Consider the following 23,685-nt stretch of genomic DNA (forward strand, 5'->3'; position numbering starts at 1 on the left):
TTATCAAAATGAATCATAGCCTGCATACCTCTTATATTTCTATTTATTTTCCTGGTGTTGACTAGGTCTGATGAAATATGATTCTTTTTGCATTTGATCCTCACTGCAGCAAGCAACACCTAATTTAGCTGTGTCTATCTCTTTAAAGAAGAGTAATACTATTTTGAAACTTCAATCTACAGTACAGCAACATTACAACCATGGACCATGCAACCTGTCTTCATAGTCAATAGTAATGTTCCTTTCAGCCAATTTAATGACATTTCATTCAGCTTCAAACAGGAGACTTCTAGCAATTTTAACGTAGTTATAATTTTGTTTTGTGCATACTGAATGTAATGCTTTCATTTTCAGAAAGAGTGCCCCTCAGATTTTACCACTGAAGTTATACATGTGGGTAGAATGAAATATAACAAGAAATCCAGTACTTTTAAGATCTTTGTCTCTGATACAAAATATTTATTTAGGGGAAATATTATGTTGTCTCTGAATCAACAGATAGTCAATATTCTAACTTTGTAGTGGTTCATTTTGTAAAAATAGAGCTTTCCTGCTATACAAATTCATACTTTAATATTTATAATTATCAATTCAAAAGTGCAGTCTCTCTAGCCATTATTAGTATTGATAGATCAGTATTCAGTCATTCCATCTACTTTATGCACTTATGTGCAAAAGACAACACCCAAATACAGACCTCAAACAGTACAAATAAAACATAATAGTGCTTGTCTTTTTGAGAAATGTATTTTTAAAATATTAGAGCTGTTAATTTTAGGATTTAGTTTTTTCTACATTTTTATGAGATAATATTTTAAAAGAAATCATGTAGTTGAATAAAGTCAAGGAATTTGTGATGATGTGCTGATCTTTTCTGTTCTTTCTGGAAAACTCAATCTTTTCCAAACATACCAGTTATTTGAGAGACACAGAGAAAAGAGAGAGAGAGACAGAGACAGAGAGATGTCCTATAAGATGCTTAAGTTAATTATAAATATTAATATGATTATTATGGGCATAAACCAATGAGGGAGTTGTAGAAAATCCATGCATTTTTGCATTGATGATCAAAATACAGTTTCTTCAGGTTTTCTAAAAGTTAGTTCCAGGGAAATATAGCTTTCAGTGCTGAAGAAAATTAATGTGAGAATCTATGCATTTTACTGAATTTTTGAGACCAATAAATAATGTTAATTTTTGGATTCAAATAATGTGAAATGGTTGCTTTTCTTAAATAATCATTTAGCATTTTTATCACTGTTAATTTTAGAAAAAGAAAATTAAGAGTATTTTATTTATGGACAATGGTATCCCATTAAGTAATCTCACTGAAATTTCCCGCAATTGTATGCCACAAATTCCCACACAAGAAATTACATAGCAAAACACGATGACTGTGAAATCAATGGGTTTGAGAATCTTCTCACTACGTATGTAGGCTACTTGCAATTGAAAAATGAAGTCTAACTGTATGGCAAATCAATATTTGCATCCTTACAGGAACCACACCACTAGCTAGATTTTTTTGTTATTGTTGTTTCCATACCATCTGAAAAGTGGTTAGGGCAACATTTAAGTCTAGTCTTTTTCCTAAGTGAGTCTCTTTAGCATATATTAAGTCACTGAAAATTGTTTCCATCCATAAAGAAGCCTATTTTTCAACATTCACTTATGCCCTGTTGCTGAAATTAGGAAATGGCAGTGAGAAGAGTAACTGAAGTTTAATGATTCACCTGATTATACTGTTGAACTACAATTAGGAGTAACTGAGTTTGTTAGGTTTCATCCCAAGACTCTGTGTATCAGGTTTCCTTAATTTTTAAAAAAAAAAAAAAATTTGTAGTTGTAGATGGGCAGAATGCCTTTATATGTTTATTTTTATATGGTACTAAGGATCAAACCCAGTTTCTTGCACATACTAGGCAAGCACTCTGCCACTGAGCTACAGCCCCAGCCCAGTTTTTTTTTTTTTTTTTTTTTTTACATATGTCAAAAACTGTCTCCATTTTCAGTTACAGAGGAATTTTGATATCTGGTTCGTATATCTCATATAAAATATTGTCAGCCAAAATTCAAATTGATAGCAGAGTAGTTACGTTTCTCAAAGTAAGAGATTCCCTTTCTAACTCAATATATCTGTCCAAAATAAATCTAAAGCATCTTAATAGAGAATCATTCTGTTGATGTCGCTTTATCTGGTACTAAGAGACAATCTGATTAATGAGAATGCTCACCATCTCTAGCAGTCAGAGAAATGCAACTCAAAATCACCCTAAGATACCATCTTACTCCAGTAAGATTGGCAGCCATTATGAAGTCAAACAACAACAAGTGCTGGCGAGGATGTGGGGAAAAGGGTACACTTGTACATTGCTGGTGGGACTGCAAATTGGTGCAGCCAATCTGGAAAGCAGTATGGAGATTCCTTGGAAAGCTGGGAATGGAGCCACCATTTGACCCAGCTATTCCCCTTCTTGGTCTATTCCCTAAAGACCTAAAAAGAGCATGCTACAGGGACACTGCTACATCGATGTTCATAGCAGCTCAATTCACAATTGCAAGACTGTGGAACCAACCCAGATGCCCTTCAATAGACGAATGGATTAAAACAATGTGGCATTTATACACAATGGAGTATTACTCTGCATTAAAAAATGACAAAATCATAGAATTTGCAGGGAAATGGATGGCACTAGAGCAGATTATGCTAAGTGAACCTAGCCAATCCCTAAAAAACAAATGCCAAATGTCTTCTTTGATATAAGGAGAGTAACTAAGAACAGAGTAGGGTCGAAGAGCAGGAGAAGAAGATTAACATTAAACAGGGATGAGAGGTGGGAGGGAAAGGGAGAGAGAAGGGAAAATGCATGGAAATGGAAGGAGACCCTCAGGGTTATACAAAATTACATACAAGAGGAAGTGAGGGGAAAGGGAAAAATAATACAAGGGGGAGAAATGAATGACAGTAGAAGGGGTAGAGAGAGAAGAGGGGAGGGGAGGGGAGGGGAGGGGAGGGGGGATAGTAGAGGATAGGAAAGGCAGCAGAATACAACAGTTACTAATATGGCATTATGTAAAAATGTGGATGTGTAACCGATGTGATTCTGCAATCTGTATTTGGGGTAAAAATGGGAGTTCATAACCCACTTGAATCTAATGTATGAAATATGATATGTCAAGAGCTTTGTAATGTTTTGAACAACCAATAAAAAAATGAGAATGTGGAAGAAAATGGTATAAAATCTAAAGGTGAGGGTTGATACAACTTGCATTTCTGTGGCTTAATTGGTTTCTTTTTTTCATAAAGAATACTTCCCAAGATTAAAAGTAAGCAATGAAATACTGTTTAATAATAAAAAGGAAGAAACTATGGAAATATGACACAATGTGAATAAACCTCAGAGACATGATATTAAGTGGAAGAATCCAGGCAAAAAAGCCACATATTGTGTCCAGAAAAGGTAAAACTTTAGAAAGAGAGTAGCATACTTGCTGCCAGAAGCTAGGTTGGGTGAGTAGATTAACTATAAATATGTATGAGCAATCTTTTTGCAGGGGATTGAAACATTCTAAAACATTGGTTGTGAAAGAAAACTCCATAAATTTGCCAAAAATTAAGCATATACCTAAAATAGTTGAATTTAATGTCTTTAAATTATACTTCAGTTAAGCTGTTAAAAATAATGAAGACAGGTTCGTATATAGGTAGGTACATAGATTTGAAGAGAAAATAAATAAAGATAGCTTATATATTCCTAGAAAGTGGTCTGACTATTTAGTTTATAGATATTCATAAACAGGTACATCAGTTGTATTTATCTGAAAATCTTTTCAACAGATTTCATGTTTCTTTAGCAATAAATATGGTTTCAATTTCATGGGTTCTGTATTGAATCACTTATCTTCAGAAAATAGAGGCAACTGCACAATAGGTATGATTTCTAATTATGAGTGTCCATCATTTAGTTTTTGGATCAGTATTTGTAGATGTCTGTTGGAGGTGATTTGGTGAAACATTTGACCTGTTAATTTGTGAACCTTCTGACATAATTTTTTTTTTCAGAAGAAGTACCTGTTCAAATTCCACTGATGAAGTCACCCTTGGACAAGCTTCAACTGGCTCCTGGGCAGGCCTTGCCCCCTGGATTCCCTGGACCATTCATTTTTGCTGATAGTCTATCCTCCGTGGAGACTCTGTTGACCAACATTCAGGTCAACAATATTTCTATAAACAAAATAAATGTAATACAAGACATTAGCACCTACACAAATTATTTTGTATTTGAGAAATTAAAACAGATAAGATGAACTGCATGTCATTTGCTGTACTTTGACAGGGTCTGCTGAAAGTGGCTTTGGATAATGCTCGTATCCAGGAGAAGCAGATTCAGCAAGAAAAGAAGGAACTGCGAATGGAGCTCTATAGAGAGAGAGAGATTAGAGAAAACCTTGAAAGACAACTTGCAGTTGAGCTTCAAAGCAGAAGTAAGTTTAACATGTTCAGTTACAGAGTAAATATTATGTTAGAGGTATTTTTAATAATAATTAGAAATATTACCAAAGATAGCTTAATACTGCTGAAAATAAATAAGATACAAAGCAAAAACTGTATGCAAACCACAACGAAAGAAATGTATAGTCCATCTCTTTATACTAAAAAAATAATGAACTAGATCTGTACTCTGGGCTAGTTCCAGATTTAGAAAAATGAATACCTATAATTATCTTGCAATGTCAGAAAATGCATATAGATAAATTTATAATTCCTTACATATGTAATGCTTATTCTTGCTAGGCACAGTGCTACATTTTGGAATGAAAAAGTGAATGGACTCAGTCCATGTCCTTGAGGGATTTACATTTTAGAGAACTAGCACAAGCAGTTAAAGTTAAAACAAAGTAGCAAAAGTAAACATGCACAGTCTTCATGGTTATATATAGAGGGTTTGTTTGCTCCGCTTGCTGAAGGGGTGAGGAGATATAAGGAGTATTTTCTGATGCTGACACCTGAATCTGAGTCCTAAAGGATCAGCAGGGGGAAAAAAAGAATGTGCAAGGAACCAAGTGGGGCATTCTAGGCAGCGAGATCAGCATAGGCATGGAGAAAAGAAACTTCATCCATGGGTGACTATAAACAGTTTATTATTAGAGTGGCTTTGAGTTTTCTGAAGTGAATGGTAGGAAATGATGCACATAAATAGGTGTAGAATTTAAATTATGAAGAATATTTTTAACTTTGTAAAAGATTAGCTTTGATTTTATCCTATGGGTGATTCTAAGTATTAGTATATAAGCAAGTGAATCATTGGGTCTGAATTCATTTGGATAAATTACTCTGATCATGGGGATAAATTAGGGGAGAATTAATGTAAGACTAGTGGTAAGACTAGGAGCAGAAGATTCAAAATTTCACTTTCATAATTTCCACATCTTCCCTACATTTTCCATAAAATATTAAACAGCATAAAAAGTAAATGTTATGAATTACAGCTTCTTTCTCTCCCTGCTTATTCTTTTATTGAAGGATCACAAAATCTAAAATAAGTAAAAGGTTGAAAAGTGTGAAGGAGAGGCAAAGAAAGAAAATAGACCAAATGGATAACTCTAGTCAAAGAAGGATGATTACACTTGAGTAAACTTGACTGACTTTACACTACCTCAAAGTAACAAATTATTGTTTCAAGAGCTTGAAAACATACTCTGTATTTTCTTTAGGTCCTAGGAATCATTGGTTCACTATAAAATGGAATTTCAAACACTGCATTTAAAAAAATGAAACCTGTTTTCCTTAACCTAACAAATTAAAATTCATTAAATACAACAAAGCAAAGACTTTATTGTCTTTTTAAAAGTTTGGTGAAATTAGTTTATCTCTGATAGTATGTGAAATAGTGTGCAATGATTAATAATCATAATAACTCACATTTATTTACTAAGGAAATTTTTATTCTAAAACAAAAAAAATATGCTAAATACAATAAGCTTCTTAAATTGACTCATAAAAATCTAGTACATATAGTAAAATTAACTTCTAATTTTTAGGGAATATATTCACTTAATGTCTGTTTACTAACATTTCATGGACATTTTAGTTCTACATTTATAATATTATCTATTATCCTGTAAAAAGTTGTAGGCCTGGTAGGCATAATTAGTTATCAAATTTGCCTTGAAGTACTTGTATTTAACAAATTTAGCATTTGTTATAATATGATAAGGCTAATACTACTATAATTACTATCATCACTAAAATTACTACCATTTAGTATTTAGTCACTATTATAACCACTACTATTACCATCAGTACTGTTGCTAGTACTAGCTAATAATACTGTCTACCATGTGCTGAGCCCTGCTTTTAGAACTTGTAATTAATTACTAATACAACTAAGAAAACTACTATTTATCCTCATCAATTTTGAAAAACTACTTCATTTCTACGAATCTCAGCAACCTCATCTATTACAATAACTTAACTAGATAATCATTTAAATTTCTTTTTGCTTACTTGAATATCTCATATCCAGTATACCCAAATTTTAAATGTCTTTTTATTTTTTTTATTTATACATAATACTAGGATTCATTTTGGCATAATTACAAAGCATGGAATATAATTTGCTCTAATTCAGTTCCCAGTATTTCCCCTTTCCCTCACCTCCTCCCTCCCCCTGTTCCCTTCCCTCTACTCTACTAATCTTTCTGCTATTTACTTATAGATTGAGGTTGGCCTGTGTCCAATCAATCACCTGCCTTGGTCCACTAACCAACTCTGTTGTCCCTAGGCTTTGAAAAACCAACTTATGTGATACACAGGTTTTGTCAACTAAGTTCAGAGTGGTAGAAACATAATACCATATTTTCATTCTTTTTTAATATGTATTTTTTTAGTTATAGTTGGACAGAATACCTTTATTTTATTCATTTATTTTTATGTGGTGCTGAGGATCAAACCCAGGGCCTCACATGTGCTAGGCGAGTGCTCTACCACTGAGCCACAACCCCAGCCCCATATTTTCATTCTTATGGCTAAGTAATACTCCATTGTGAGTATATCCAACTTTTTATGACAAATTATAAACTAAGTTCACATGATGGAATGGATAGGACAGAAGGTTGATATTATGGTTATAATGCCATATCTCTCCAAGAATATAATAAAACAATATTAATATATAACCTACATATATAAACAATATGTAATATCATATAAATATAGAAAAAGAATTCTTATAACTTTTTTTCCATAAAAGAAAAAATGCTACACACTAAAGCCAAAAATTCTACCCAATTGTTTTTTGCTGGTAGCTATACTACTTGAATTAAACACACATATCCATATGCAATAATATACCATGATATTATTTGAAGAATAAACGTTTAAAATAATAGAATGATAAAACAACAGGAAACTTTAGGGTCACCTGCCTTGGTCCACTAACCAACCCTGTTGTCCCTAGGCTTTGAAAAACCAACTTATGTGATACACAGGTTTTGACAATTACCAGTTATATCATTTTAGGTAAATGTTTGACCTCTCAAAGACTCAGTGGCTTTCTATAAATGGAAATGGTAGTGCTTTTTCTTACAGTGTTAATTAAGACCTTAATGTGTTACATTCTCAGCAAAATGATCAGTACATAGTTGGTTCTGAATAAATTATAGTTATTGTTGTTTATTTTAGTAGTTTTAATGTAATCTGTTTGGCATTGTTTGCAGTATGTGAAATCACAAATTTCAACTGAATCAACGTATAGAATATTTTTGCCTCATTAATTTTATTTGAAACACAATTTTGTTTTGACAAATACATTAAGTTACACATTAATTTCAATAAATCTAAGTTTCTAATTTAAATAATTTGTTTATTGCTATGTTTAAATGATATTTGAATATAATTATGATACTAATATATTTTTATGTTCATTCCTATTTAGCAGTATTTCATCAAAATAATAAAAATCATACTTTCTCATTGTCTTTGTCTGAAGAATTCCAGTTTTTTTCCCTTAGATTTTTGAAATTTTGCATTTGCACAGCAGTTTACTTATGTAACTGACTCTCTTCAAGTTGTTCAAGGTAGTTTATATGAAAATATATTTAACCATGAGATGAACACATTTGAAACAATTAGTAACATATTCAGTTCAGTTCAAAGATTTTAATTATATATGAGTGCAGTGAACATTTTTAAACATCAGATAATTTATTAGTTTTCTCAATGTACTTTGAGTGTTCTTTTATTGCAATAACAGCAATAACTTAATTTTTAAAAACTAATTTAGGAAAAGTATTACTCTGCTTACAACCCTGCTATGAACCAATTTATTGCTGAAACTTAATTCCATTTAAGGTGCTATCCTAGTTTCAGGCTTTCGGAGTTTAAATATAAACTATAACTGCATGAGGGACACTGAAGTTTTTACTTGAGAGATAAAACTTTGAGAATTGAGGTATATCTCTTCTTTAGCTCTATTTTACCTTCCTGCTTACCAAATGAACATTACTGTAGTTGCACTTTTGCAACTTGCTTATATAATCATGGCTGAAAATTATTCTCCGTGTGTGTGTGTGTGTGTGTGTGTGTGTGTGTGTGTTTGTGTATTTGTATGGGGACAGAAAGACTGATGATATGTGCATTATTTAAACAAATATATTAAATACATTTTTTGCTTTTATAATTGGTCCCATTCCACTGAAATGGATATTGCCACTTTTAGTTTTAAAGACCATAGTATTCAACCTAATAGATATTTGCAGGGGGGTTATTTTTTGCATTTTGACATATTAATAGCAACAACATGATGAGTAATAGCAGTATATTTCTTTAGAAAATTAGAAAATATTGACTGTTATTATTAAATGTATGTAGTGAGTCAAAGTAGAAAACAATTCTCCAACCCAACTGTCACCACCATAAAAAATGCATGTGCATTATAGAGCATACATGTGATCATGTTTCAACCAATACATCTACATTTATAATTCATCAAAACCTATTTCATTGACCAAGATTTTGCAAAATACTTTTTCCACATTCCAGCTACCATGCAAAAGCGCCTGAAGAAGGAGAAAAAAGCCAAAAGAAAACTGCAGGAAGCCTTGGAATTTGAATCAAAGCGCAGGGAACAAGTGGAACAGGCGCTTAAGCAAGCCACAACTAGTGACAGTGGCCTGAGGATGTTGAAAGGTAAAGTTTAATTTGGACTTAAGGTAAACAAAATAAATCATAAAGAAGAAAGAAATGAAGCAAAGGAAGGAAGTTAGGAAGGAAAGAAAATGTCCAGGAAAAATTAAAATACCAATTTGAGGCCAAATATGTTAGGTTGTGAATAAAACCAGTCAAAATAAGCCTGATTCTTGGAGATAAAAAAAGAAAATTCTGCTGACTTTTGAAGTAGAAGCAGTAAAACTGATATCCTTCCTACACTGAAATGCAAGTGTTTCAGGTCCATTGATGTTAGATATGCTGATGTTTGGTGAACTTAATTTTGATCAGCTATATAGGATGTTGGTTTCTTTGATGCACACTACATTAGTGTTGAGGCATTTAAGGTTTATCTGTGGGAAAACGTGCTTAAATCATGAAATATCTTAATTCCACTTTTCTGATTTCATTTTATCTGAAACAGCATAACATTGGTACATTACACTCAGACATAGTATGAAGTAAATGTTCAAGTAAATATATGTACACACACATACATTCACACACACACACACAGAGCACTTTTACATCCTAATCACTTGCTTTTATAACTCATCTGAAGAACACAGTGGTAAAATATTTGCTTCTAGAGCTAGTACTACAGAAATACCATAAACCATAATGCATATTTCGGTCTTCATTTGCACTTAGCATAGAGAGATTATCACCATCTATCATATATTACAAATAGAAAATAAAGCATAAGGAATGGACCTTTCTATGTAGGCAACTATATCCATCATCTTTTCATTGTTCTGTAATCAGGGCATATTAACCTGATAGTTATTGGTGATTTTTATAAACAGATGATTTTCTTAAAATTTATCTTTAGGGAATGAAATGAATGATTTATTGTATACCTAGAAATCTATATTCTATTGTGAAATACTGCTATAATTTATAATTCTTCCTACTACCATGGAAACATATAAAAACAAACAAAAACAAGCAAATAAACAAAAAACAATGCCCAAGATTTTGCATTATCTATAGGAACAAACTGCAATTTTCCTTTTAACTGGAATCCTAAAACAGAATTGTACCTTAATGTTGAATGTCAATTATTTCAGATACTGGAATTCCAGATATTGAAATAGAAAAAAATGGGACTCCTCATGATAGTGCTGCTATGCAAGGTATGGTAAACAGTGTCCTTCTTACTACAACTGCTTAATATGTGACCCCTGGGCATATGGTGGGAATGAGCTTCTGTGTTAATACTTTTCATATAAGTAAAATAAATGTTTAACTCTTTTACTCAATGACATAGGCAGCAACTTGCATTTATTTTTTTTTTTACTAAAACAAGTTTAATATGACTGTGAAAACCCAATAACAGTACAGATACTTAGGGACTAGTAACTTTATGTATACAATGTGAGCAAATTTTGTGTAATTTAGCTGTTAAAAGGATGTGCATTTATGTATTACCATATTCTAAAAATGTATAAATGTGAATATAATTTACCTTTCATAAGTGTACAATACTTGTATTTTTAACTTCACTACTTTGCTTTTTGTAAATGCCACAAATACAATAACCATAACCTATTGATATGTTAAAAGTGTTCCAGACAACATTTTTGTCAACCTATAAATTTTGATGGTAATTTTACAAACCACCTAAATATGGAAATAGCTGCACGACTTATAATTCATGATTTATATGATACCCATAAATACGTAGGTCCTTTAAAATATTTAAAGATATTTACTAGGTAGAAAACAGATAAAACACATCAATACAGCATCTCGACAGAGTGCAAAAGAAGCTAAAATAGGAATTTAATTTGACTACTGGAAATTTTCCAATGTAAACTAATACAGTTTTCTAGTTCTTTAATTTTATGTAGATTACACTTATGTTCACGTGTATTGTTTAAAAAGGCTTACATTAATATATAAAGACATTTCTGTCAGAAAATTATTTCCTAACTGAAAATTAAAGACAACCATGAGGGCTGGGGTTATGGCTCAGTGGTAGACCACTTGCCTAGGATGGGTGAGGCCCTGGGTTTGATCCTCAGCACCACATCAAAAATGAAAAACAAATAAAGAACAACAAACAAATAAATAAAGGTTAAATTATTTTTTTAAAAAAGATAGCCATGAATATTTTGCTTGCTTGAGGTTTAACAAATTGGTTCTTTGCTACCATATAGACTGGATCAATGTGAAGGACAGAACTGGTTATGACCAAGAGATTCATTTGGGTGTATCTGAAGATCACCATTTAATGTGGCAGCTTCAGGAAACTTAAAATTTGTATTTATGTAATTTTTTAAATCATGATCGCTCATGGATCTTTTATAATGCCTGATTCTGCTGCAGCTGGATAGAACGAACGAACTAACTAACTAACTAACTAACTAACAAATTTACTGTTAGATGTGACAGTGTGCATGCTTGGCTCATTCACTGAAGCTTTTGCTTTTTCTTAGCTGCTTGCCTGCTTTTTACCCAAAATTTAAAGGTTGTGTCTTTGTAAGAAAAGCCATTTGAATCGTATGAATGTTTGTCCACTAGATATACCATGACTAAATTTATGAAGACACTCCTGCTAGTTGGAGGCCTGGTGTATGAGGTTGCAATCACATACTAGGGCCATGGTAGGGATGAATAGCCTGTAACATTTATTTGATTCATTCTGAATCAGTGACATACAAATATAGACACAGTCTTTAAGGAACATAGAGCTTGATTGTGCCCCTAATTTGAAAAGTATGTTAGGTCAGCTTTGGAGCTGGAAGAAATAAACCAAACACATTGCTAATAGTTTTTTTTTTCTTTTTTATGTTTTAAGCCTATACCTTTATCCAATTACTTGCTATTTTACTTTTAATTCATATGCTGCCTTTAGCTCATAGTAATAATATTTTCCAAATTCTAAGATAAATAGAAGCCTCTGAATTGTCCTGAAGTTTCTACATTTCCATGCAATAGGCAACAGATATCTTATTTGTGGGTTGTCAGTTTGGTGATATATGCAAAAGTATATTCACTGTCTCCATTTGGGTCCAAATTTTTAAATTTTTTAAAGTCTGTAAAGAATGGCTTTTTTGAGCTGGGGTGGTGGCTCAGTGGCATAGCGCTTGCCTAGTACATGTGAGGCACTGGGTTCTATCCTCAGCACCACATTAAAAAAAAAAAATAAAGATATTGTGTCCACATAGAACTAAAAAAATTTTTAAAAGAATGGCTTTTTCACATGAGTATTTAAAATTAGTTGTCACTAAGCGTAAGTTCTACTGTGTTTTTTTCTGGCCAACATAATATAATTAGATATATATTTAAATGGATTTAGATGGAAATTATTTTAAAGCAAAGGGATTGACTTTTATTATTTATTTGTGTTTAACATTTTCCATATATGATAAAACATGTGGGTTATGATAAAATATGTGGATTAACAATTATTTATTGGAGATCTACCTTTTAGATGGCATCAAATGATTTTCAGGATAAATGTGATAAAAATGGAAAAGCATGCACTCTCCCTTGTCTTAGCACAGAACTTAAACTACATGCTAAAACTTTCATCATTTTCAGCAAAAGTAGAGTAAATAATGTATGTTAAAATTACATTAGACTACAATCTTAATATCAAAGAAGTTATTTTTAGCAAAAATGATTTGTTTTTTTAGCCAGGGTCATAGATGGCTAAAAATATTACCAGAACTAATCTTAAATACAGTTCACCAAATGAATTAGTTCAAATAATTACCTAAAAAATCCTGATAATTTTTTTATTATTTGAGATGTTTAGAATTGAAACATGCCGTTTATATTTATCTGTGATCTTCAAAAAATATATAATGCTTGAAAAACATAAAATGCAACTTTAGTCATTGTTTTTCCATTCTTGCTAATAATTTTGTTTTCTGTGTGTTATGGGTTTTTTGTGACTTATTTTGATACTGTTTTAAAATTTTCCACCTCCCTCCATTACTCACCTTTTTTGTAACTTGGAAAATTATTTCCTACCATTGTTTGTGAGCATCATTCTTACAGAATTGCAATACAATGCCATTTCCAATACTCATCTCCATCACAGCAACCAGTTTCAGTATCACTGAAATTCTCTTTTCTTATTGTCAATAATTTTTCTGGATATCTATCCTTAACCTGGAATTCTGCCTTTAAAATCCAATTAGTTCCACTGTGTTACCTCCTTAAGAGAATATGGAGGGGGGCTTGAAAAAAAATGTTGCATGATCTTTCTTAGAAGAAATAAAGTCATATCCACCTTTATCATAATTCCCATATATGGCACAAACTACTCATGAACTATATACTTTTATGTTTAACAAATTTCACCAGCTTAATTATATAACTTCCTACATGCTTTGAATGTTAGCAGACTAGATATCATACATAGACCACCTTCCAAGAAAAGAATATCTGTACTACTTAGATTTTAGTAGTCTACTTTCTCAACTCTTCCTGAATGTTTCAGGTAGTCTACCAATGAATACATACTCACTTTTATAGGTATGGGCACTATCTCTGGAGGTGAAGTTTTCAGTGGAACATGTACACTGCTATGGTTCCATTCAGATCCCTACAATTCAACTGGGAATCTGAACGACAGCACATCAACCATCTTATCAACCAATACCCCCTTCACATAAAATAAAAATACCAGGTGTCATTAAGTGCACCTTCAGATCAATGATTTTTGCAAATGACATTCAAGTGCCATTTGTGTAGTGCATTTGTGCTGATAAAAACAAATTAAATTAGCACAACTACAAGTGAGCTGATAAAAACTAAAACCAAACAGCAGTACCATTAGCTAACAAAGTAATATTTTCTCTTTACTGCATTCTGCCATTTTGTTATTATCCTATTGGAAATCTAATTATAATCCTTTTACTCCCTAGTCAAACTTCACAGTTTTTGCAAGCTTAGCACTGACAAGTGATTTCATTATATTTGATTGCCCGCACCCAGATTGACTTAACTTCACTTGGAGACCTAAAAGCCCTCTCAGTTTCTCAGATTCCCTGTTTGCACATTACTGCAACAGCTCCTTTAATTAATTAGCATGAACAGCAGTAACATGAACTGCTGAACAGAAAATAACATCATTTTATGATCGCAGAGAGACTTCTCCTTTTGCATGTTTATACCTTACTTAACTTTTGTATGACTATATTTCATTGTTGGGAGCTATGGGTACAGTTGACAATGCATGTTTCTTAAATTCTTAAAAATTGGCATCATCATCTTAATAATAATAGATAAAACAAACAGAATGTGAAGCTCCTAAATTTTTGGAAAATAGACAATAGCATTCATGAACTGACATTCTAGTCATACAATAAAAGAATAAAAAAAAGTTCAGGTGATAAAGCATCATAAAGAACAAGGGTGTAGTGACACACTGTTCCTGTTTTTGCCACTGCATTTTTTTGGGTAAAAAGAAAACAAATAAAAATCTAATAATTTAGTTTTTGTAATTGGAAAGGCATATAATGTATAATGTCTTGCCTTTTACATTTGCCTTTTGGCTACCTATATGACATAGACACATAGATGATTTAACAGTGATTTAACAGTGAAATATATTTTCTTCTGGTATTTTTCCTATAAATACAGTAGAATCTTAAATACTCTTTATTTTATTTTGCTACTAACACATTAGAAGTAAACTCATTGAGCTTTATTTTCCTTATGAAACATTTTTGCTCACTAAAAAATTTAGAAACTTATCCTTAGTATAGAATGTCCATTTAGTAATACAAAATTCATGATTTCATTTATACAGTATCTGGCAAAGATGCTAATGAAGAATTAAAAGCAAAATGATTGATTCCATTTGACTTCAAAGGTACCAGAAACAATTTTAATTTCTAAGTATTTAAAAAACATACTAAAAACATAATTTAATAAAAATATAGGTATTTAAATACATATTTTAAGATGAAATGCACATAAATATGTATAATCTTATTCATTATCTCAAAATCATTTTGAGGGCTGGGGTTGTGGCTCAGCGGCAGAGCAATTGCCTAGCACCTGAGAGGCATTGGGTTCCATCCTAAGCACCACACATAAATAAATAAATAAATAAAGCTATTAAAAATAAATTTGAACAGTGCTTATCTTTTTGTGACCCTTGCGACTTCTATTGTATCTTTTCTATTTGCTGCACATTTGCTAACACACAACAATATTCTTCCAGAGAGTTTAAGATGCCATGACAATATTTACTAAAAGCTACTACCCTTGCAATAGGATTGGGGTTATAAAAGTTGGAAGAATAGCAAGGATAATGATGATAGTATGAAAGGAAACAGGAAAAGATAAATTCTGTATAATATCTTGCCTTGTATGTGATATGATAAGAAAAATGAAAGGAAGAGTAGATGGAACTTCTCTAATAGGCTTTTCTTTTAACTTCCATCACAGTGTACTATCTTTCTTTAGAGGTTCCATGGACTACTTCTTACTCTAACCTCATCAATCATTAATTTTCTTCCCCTGATATCTTGTGCTGTGTTTTAAGATATATACAGGTACTCTAATATTTCCATTTTAAAGTGTAAATGTTCTTTTGTAAAGCAGAGATATACAAGTCAGAGACCAAATGGATAGTAGGAAGCAGGACTCCTTAAAGATTCTCTCGTAAATGATTTATTTGAAAGTCTTTTACTATCCAAAGAAACTTTACTGCAATGGTTTTCATAGAAGTAGAAAAGACTCTAGCACACAACCCACAGACAAGATCCCAGCTTCTCAGCTTCTTTCTCAAAAGCAGATTTTTCCCCTATAAGGTTCATTAGACAATGTGTATCTTTTTATTTTCATTCTCAGAAAGAAGGTATCTATTTTCTTCATCGTCCATAGAATTTTTATCTTGATTGGTCACATGTCTCATATCAAATCATAACTCTCTGTTGTGAACTATCTCATTAGAGCACATATTATGTGTTTAGCTTTTTTTCTTAAGAAGATGTGAAGAGCTTGCATTACTTAATCATTTAGGGCCTGGTTGTCATGGAGTGGCTTGTACCACTTACTCACATAGTTAACTGAATTATTTATAGTGATTAAAAGCTGTCACTAATTTTGATGATTGTATAAAATCTGATCTATAGATGTAAGACTTACAGTTCACTTACATAACAGATGAAATTTTAGTGATAGCAAAATAAATAGAATTTGAAGCTAGGATAGGTTGGTTGTTCTGGTACCCAGCATTTTAACCTCCAAGAATATTTTGTTAATTAACAGATCTGTTTTACTATAGTCTAGAAAAGATTGTTTAACTTAACTATGATATGTTTGACCAGTTTCTTTATGTTCCATCTTTATACATGCAGAATATAATTTTTAAGCTTGGGATTCGTACTACCCTAGCTTCAATCTGTAAATATCTCAGGAAATGCATAAGGAAAAGTATTTGATTAAAGGGTTTTTTGTCAATTTGTGTTTTAATTAATAAAACATACAACATTTTTGTAGAAGTTTGTAATCATATACTGGCATCCTTATCCAACCTATAAAAATTAGAATTATTATATTGCTTCCTCATGAATATGTGCTGATCTTGTGTGAAGTTGCTCATCAGTCTTAGAATAAGGAATTCATAGCCTAATATTGGGATAGTAGAGAAAAAGAAAGGCAATTCCTGATGTATGTATAGTATGATTAACTTTCTACCATTCTTAACAAAAATGTCCTCTAGTAGTATTAAGCCTATATAGTAATTTTGAATGGTATGAGTAATCCTAGTAATGGAAGTATGAAAATGCTTCAAGATAAGTTTATTTGCTTGCTGTTCTTAGTGGAAACTAAGAAACAGGAATCTTAACTCATTGCTCTCACTACATATCACTATCAAATCATGTATCTATAAAAGTTTTTCATATTTAAATAGCCAAGAAATTTATCAAGACCAAATATTATACCATACAGAACAGTGCACAAGAGGAGAACTTCTCCCAAAGTTAGTCAAAACACTGTAAAACCAACTATAATTTAGTAATCATTTCTGCCTTAAATTTGTAGAGATTGGGATAGTGTTTACAAAAATTAGACAAATATTATACATCTCTCTTTTCTATGTAAAACTGAACAAGCAAATGAAATAGTAATAAAAAATATTTCTTATTTGTGCTCAAGCTCACATCACACTGACAGGATTCAACTTGGACAGATCTTCAGTTATCTAATTTCTGACTGAGATATTCTTGTTATGGGACATTCATGTAAAGATTTATTTGCTCTGGGGAGCATCTTTGTCATTTCATATAACATTCACCTTTGGAAATTAAAGTGTATTTAAAGAAAATTCATTGGGATTTCATACAAACCTTCTTGATCTCTCCAAGTCTATGTTTTACTTTTTCAATGCTTAAAAACTAATATTGGTTATAATCTGCATATTAATCTGGAATCTACTTTTTGTCAATAATGTAAGTGATTATGAAGGCAACATTTTTCCTAATTCCTTAGCTAGCTTTCAAGAAAGCATCATTTTTTCATAAACATTTTTCCCTATTTCTATTCTCCCACAAATGTTTAAGTGCTCTTGTTTTCTTTAAAAAAAATGAATAAATGCAAGGTGATCATAGAATCTGTGAGTGACTGGGTAAAAACCAGCAATAGAGAGCTAATAAATATTGAAAATGTACATTCTCCTGGTAACTGCATTTCAACCTTCTATAGGAAATGTTGGATATTGTCATTTAAAACATGTACAAGTTATATAATATTTAATGTTTTTTCTTTGTTTTCATTTTCTTCCATACTTTGGTTCCTTTGAAATCAGATTTTATGCTGCTTTCCTATGAGTTTAGCACACAAAAAGAGTTAAACATTATTATGAAAAGAACTTAATTATGTGTTTATATGTTACATTAAATACTTTCAGTATGCATCCTATTCAAAATTCCAGTAATTTGACCCTTACAAAACATTTTTGTAATTTACATATTTATGAAAAGTGGGATATAGGTAGAAACATAGATTCTTTAGGGGAAAAGCATAAAAACATAAATAGCACTTTTCAGTAGAACATAATCTATGTGAAAATCGTGAAATAAGATGGCATTCCACATGTGACAAATGTATTTAGAGCATCTCTTGATAGAGTCAGCATTTCATAAATAGTAGCTTTCACATATTCTTCTTTCCCTTTCTTCTTCTTTCATGCTAGAAAATAGAATTCCAGTATTTGTAAAGCTTTTAATATGAGCCCAAAGTTATACTTCTCTGTACTGGACACATCCTTTTATTGCTATTTTAAGTCAAGTATATAGGAGGCAAAAAGAAGTTGCAGAAAGAGCACTTGTCTAATAACCAAGATTTCTCCATTTCTAACTGGATAACTCAATTTTCTATCCTTGAGAAATCATTCAACCTTTCCCTGTTTTAATTTAGTAAGATAGTTATCATAATACTCGACTAATCTTTTTTAATTTATAAGTTAGATACAAACCCTGACAAGAATGACAAGTAGAAATTATCATTATTATTATGCCCTACAAAGTGTACATGAGATTGGTATTTGTGATTGCAAATGTAGATGTTAGCAGGGATACAATATTTCACATACAATGATGTGTAAAATTTTCAAACTTATGCTCTTCACTAAATGGCTGTGGTGAATATATTGCTATATTTCATCCCCATGTGTGAACAGAAGGGTATTCATGCTACCATTTTAGGGTGAGTTTTAGAAGAACTGGAGATTCAATAAATGGGGAAAGGGCAAATTAAATAATTAATTCTAAAAATGTGCAAGAGAGTTTGAAACTCCATTATCATGCTACCTGCATGTTATTTAAAAAAAACTATAAAAAAGAAAAATGACCCATGCTGGCCTTGATTTAGATTAAATTATAAATATAATTACTTTTTAGGAATAACGAAGGTCAAGTGGTTTTTATTTAAAGAAACCTCTGTTTTTCAAATAGAGGTTTCAAAACCTCTTTATTCTAAAAATAAAAACCAGACTCTTCTGAAAATAATGGCTCAAAATAATTTTATTCAATAGACAAAGATAAATGAAATGCCATACAATTTTATTATTTGCATGCAATGGTCTATTTTTCATTCTCTCAGATAAGTACCTCCATATTTGAACTAATTCACTAATAACTAACTGGACCCCAAACTAACCTCACTACTATTGTATATTTGATTTTATAATGACACACACTGAACATGTTTCCACAACTGAAATAGAGTTCATACAATTAATTGTACATTTAATTTGGATTGCACCTAAGACTAAAGCATGCTGATTTAATAAGAACATTGTTTTATCTCTCTCTTGTTCAGGTTAGAAAAACATGACCTTTCAATGGTGATGTTACTTTGTGCCAAATAATGTTGTGCCTATTTGAAAATTAGGAACACCTCATTAATTAAACAACTTAAAGAAACTGTGACACTTACTTATTAGAACTCATTTAATATATTGCCATTAGTTCAACAGTAAGTTAGAGCTACCCAAAAACAAAGGTTTTAAAACCTAAAGTATGCCAGTAATTAAGTGAGCAAATAGTGAAGAAACACTTGGAATGAAATATGTGTTCTGGCTAGTAAAAATCATGAATGCATTTTGCTCCAGATAGAAACCTCCCAAAACATAGAGAATATGGTGTGTTATTTAAAAAATTAAAAAGTCAGCAGTTACTTTCAAATAACGTCCTGCTAAGGAAGGAAATCTCATCTTGAGAGAAAATTGCAATCCTTAACAAAGATACTAACTCACAAAAAATGGTGTGGATCTTTACTCATTCTTTAGACTGTGGAGGAAAAAAAAAAAGAAAACCTCCTAAATTCCTTGCTTATTAAGCTAGTCATGCATTTCATTGCAGGTTGTAAAGCAGTAGAACATGCACAAGGGGCTCATAAGCATATTTTAGAGTTAGGGAATATCATTTACACCATTTTATATTGTCAATATTACCCCTAGAGAATAAAATTAAGTTTGAAACTACTGTAAATCTACAGTTTTGCTCACCTTTGTATAATTTTATTTTTAATAGAATGAGACTCACATAAATGAATATGTGATTAAGGGATAAACCTAATAAAATAATACATTTACAACACACTAGTTTATTCAAATCTTGAACATACATAGTAGAACAAAATACTTTTATAGAGTTTGTGTTTTTCAGTGACATGCATTGAGTAGATTTTGGATTTTCTTTGTTGGAATGAAATTTTGACCAGGTCTTATTGTTTTTTCTGTGCAGCCTGAACACTGATGCCGGAACTCCAACTGATCATAGGCACGAATAGGGTGCTGTAGCAGTTACCAGCTTATCTAGTGTTGTAATTCTTTAGATTTCATACTAAAATTCTTAAAATATGGAACCTTCAATTACTATTTGTTCATTACTGATAAATAGAATCTTGCACTTACAGGAACAATGTGCTAGAGAATGGGTTTCATATGTTTTTAGGGGATAATCATAATGATGAGTGAGTGAATATGATACTTTATACTTCTTTAATCCCTTTTTTTCAAGGAGTTCATAGTGCTTCACAAACATTATCATATTAATTCACACAGCATCCTAGTGGGGTAAGTAGGTGGAAAACATTTTAATACACAGAAAATGTTATTTCTAGATGGTATGAGATAAAATGTAGACATTCCTGCTTTAAGTTGTGGTTACTATGAAATAGATTTATTTGTCAGACCTGGTAATTAACAGAAAGTATATCAGGAGGTAATTCATTTGTACAATTAATGAATATTTGTTATCATGGCCTGGGAACTCACTTTTCTAAAAGAAAGACTTTGCTGTAGGGTTCTCTAAGGAAATAGAGGGAGCTCTAGTTTTTAGTGTTTACCATGTCTACAATTTCCTTGAATTGTTGTTGGTGGAGCAAAACATTTAACCCCTTTCTGCTAGCATATTACTTATCTGTAAGAAAGGCAATGATAAATTAGACTACTAAAAAATCTCCTTTTATTCATTTTCTTCTCTCTTATCCCCAGTCTTGCTTGCTCTTTGTTATGTGATCAATAAGCAAACAGAATGAAAAATATATAGACATAAGAAAATAGGCAGATGCTATGGTACATTTACATCATGAAAATTTGTACCTTCCACCCTCTGTTCTAGATATGGCCAGATGCATAACATGTTCAAGTGATTAGGGCCAAATGTATCACTTGGCTTGAATTGCCCAGGGAATGGCTTTAAGTATTTTTAACTGTTTATTTAACAGATACATGGTCAAAGACTGATGATATATACCTGTCATCATTTTTATGCCTCCTAAGAATACAATAGATATTTAAGTAATTAGAAACATTTAATTTCACTCCTAAAATGCCTCCTTAAATCAAGCAAAATCTGATATATTTTGTTATATCTGCCCTAGAATTAAGTTCTGATGTGACCAAAGCATCACCCATCTTATGCAAAGGGCCAAATGAGTTTTATCCATTCTATTTGTTAGACTGGATAAAACTTTATCAGTTCCCTATGGCAGTATATACAGTTTTAGTTGGAATTGCAAATATTCTACATACTATGAAATATTTCATTATTTCATGTCAATGAATATGACATTTTAGTCATTTTATATACAGAAAGATTTTTTTAAGGCACAGACATTTGGCTTCAGATGCTCTCTATGGACTATAGAAGGTCTGCTTTTGTGGAGTAGGTATGATGTTTTAGCCCAATTCAGAAAAAAATCTATATTAGAAGTAAATCATAAATAAGGTTTAGGCAAATCAAATGAAAAATGTTATTAATATCAGATATCTGACCTGAATAACAATGAAATATAACTGAAAATAAAACATCACGAAATTTCTCAACATTATATACTCAAATGGCACATGTGGAATGATAGGGAAAATTGAATATCATTTTCAAATTAAGGCACTTAAAAACACACTACTGCTAATATATATATATATATATATATATATATATATATATATATATATATATATATTTTTTTTTTTTTTTTTTTTTTTTTTTACTTTGGTTGACCATGAAGAATCCCCTTGCATTTTCTTCTGGACTTTTTGCACATATCTACTTTATGACACCTGATTTATCTAATTTTTTTATAATCTTTAGATATATAACACAGGAGGCAAGTCTTACACTTAAAGGACCTTGGGATAGCCAGCTGTGGCCCTCAAAAGATAAATCAACCAAGCAGTATATTGTCTCTTGTATGGAGAAGGCCATACCAGCCTTCTGTGCCATGGGTTATACCCATGTCAGGCAGTGTTGTGCTAAGGGAAGGACTGCATGGAACTACATTTTTACTTAACACTGATCATGTTTTTATACATCAAATTTCCTCTTTACCTATTGGATGAATCTTAAAGTAATAAACCCTGCCAGCACTCCCCAGATAGTATGAGTCCCTCCTTCTAAATTTCCAAGCTCCTAACATTCCAAAGAGGGTTTGTTCATTGCTCTTCCTGATCTTTAAAATTGTTTACATCCAGAGTGCATATTAGATCATCTCTGTTTGGAGCTCAAGTATGAACCCTCTTAAAAACATGAAACATAAACATTCAATTACTAATTAGCTGTTTCCTGTTCCTAATGAAGTGAACACGCTGGGTTTGTATTAAAATTCAGCTACTGTACTTCTCTGTTTATGGTTCCAGATGTTTTTGTTTTATCTAGGAGTTTGCTTTGACAGCTACTACTAAATGATAAATCACTCATATTATAGCTGAAATGCATTTTGAAATTGAAATGTGGCAAACTTTGAGATTGCTCCAAGGATCAGTGTCAGTTAGCAGGTCAATATTGGCTCCTACTTTTTGGTCATTTAGCATTGCCATATGTAAAACAATAACAGAATAGGTGTCAGCTTTATACAGCATGCTACACAGGAGTGTATTTTGCTACTGATCTTAACATTGGGGAAAAATTTACTACTATGAAATCTCAATTTGTTGTATGCTGGGGAAAAAATTGATACATATAAATATTGTTTTCTTGCTAACCTAGGTTTTTTTAAAATTCTTTTTTATTTTCAAGTTACTATAGAAACTGTTCCTGATAGGCCTTATAAGCAGGGACATTTAATGAAGTGTGTGGGCAGATATGTTTGTCTCTTTTAATACAGACATGAATTACAATAATAAATGAGATTTTCAGTAACTGCATTTTTCTGAATGAAGAATATTGATTGTCTTTTGGCACTCACTGCTGTGCTTATGTACCTTTTTAGAGGGCACTATTTGTTTTGCCATTGCTTTCAAGTTTATAATGTTCACATTTTGTACTGCATGACTTGAGCTTTACTATATTGTATAAATTTGAATCCTGGTAAAATAACTGTCTTGCATTTGATGTTGAAGATCTTTCCTATGATATTTAGGCTGTGTATACAGAGGATGAGGTAGACTGGAGAACTAAGCAACTAACTAGTTAGTTTCATCAGAATAAATATTCTCAGACTCCATGTACAAAGCAGTCTGAGCAATTATCTGGATTTACAAATTACCAGAGAGTTTC

At 31.6% G+C, this 23,685-nt stretch overlaps 1 protein-coding gene across 1 annotated transcript in view; it reads left to right on the forward strand.

Annotated features, from left to right (window-relative positions):
• Dach2 (dachshund family transcription factor 2) overlaps positions 1-10,382 on the forward strand; it is a 153,500-nt gene extending 143,118 nt beyond the window's left edge. Inside the window, exons 6-9 of the mRNA XM_046425401.2 lie at positions 4,064-4,212; positions 4,338-4,485; positions 9,044-9,190; positions 10,279-10,382. Of these exons, the coding sequence (XP_046281357.2) occupies positions 4,064-4,212; positions 4,338-4,485; positions 9,044-9,190; positions 10,279-10,382 (548 nt within the window). The remainder of the gene's footprint in view (positions 1-4,063; positions 4,213-4,337; positions 4,486-9,043; positions 9,191-10,278) is intronic.
• Positions 10,383-23,685: the final 13,303 nt, after the last annotated feature.

The sequence above is a fragment of the Marmota monax genome, unplaced genomic scaffold, assembly GCF_021218885.2.
Source record: "Marmota monax isolate L192 unplaced genomic scaffold, Marmota_monax_Labrador192_F-V1.1 WCK01_AAM20220418_F8-fsc00176, whole genome shotgun sequence".
Classification (NCBI taxonomy): domain Eukaryota; kingdom Metazoa; phylum Chordata; class Mammalia; order Rodentia; family Sciuridae; genus Marmota; species Marmota monax.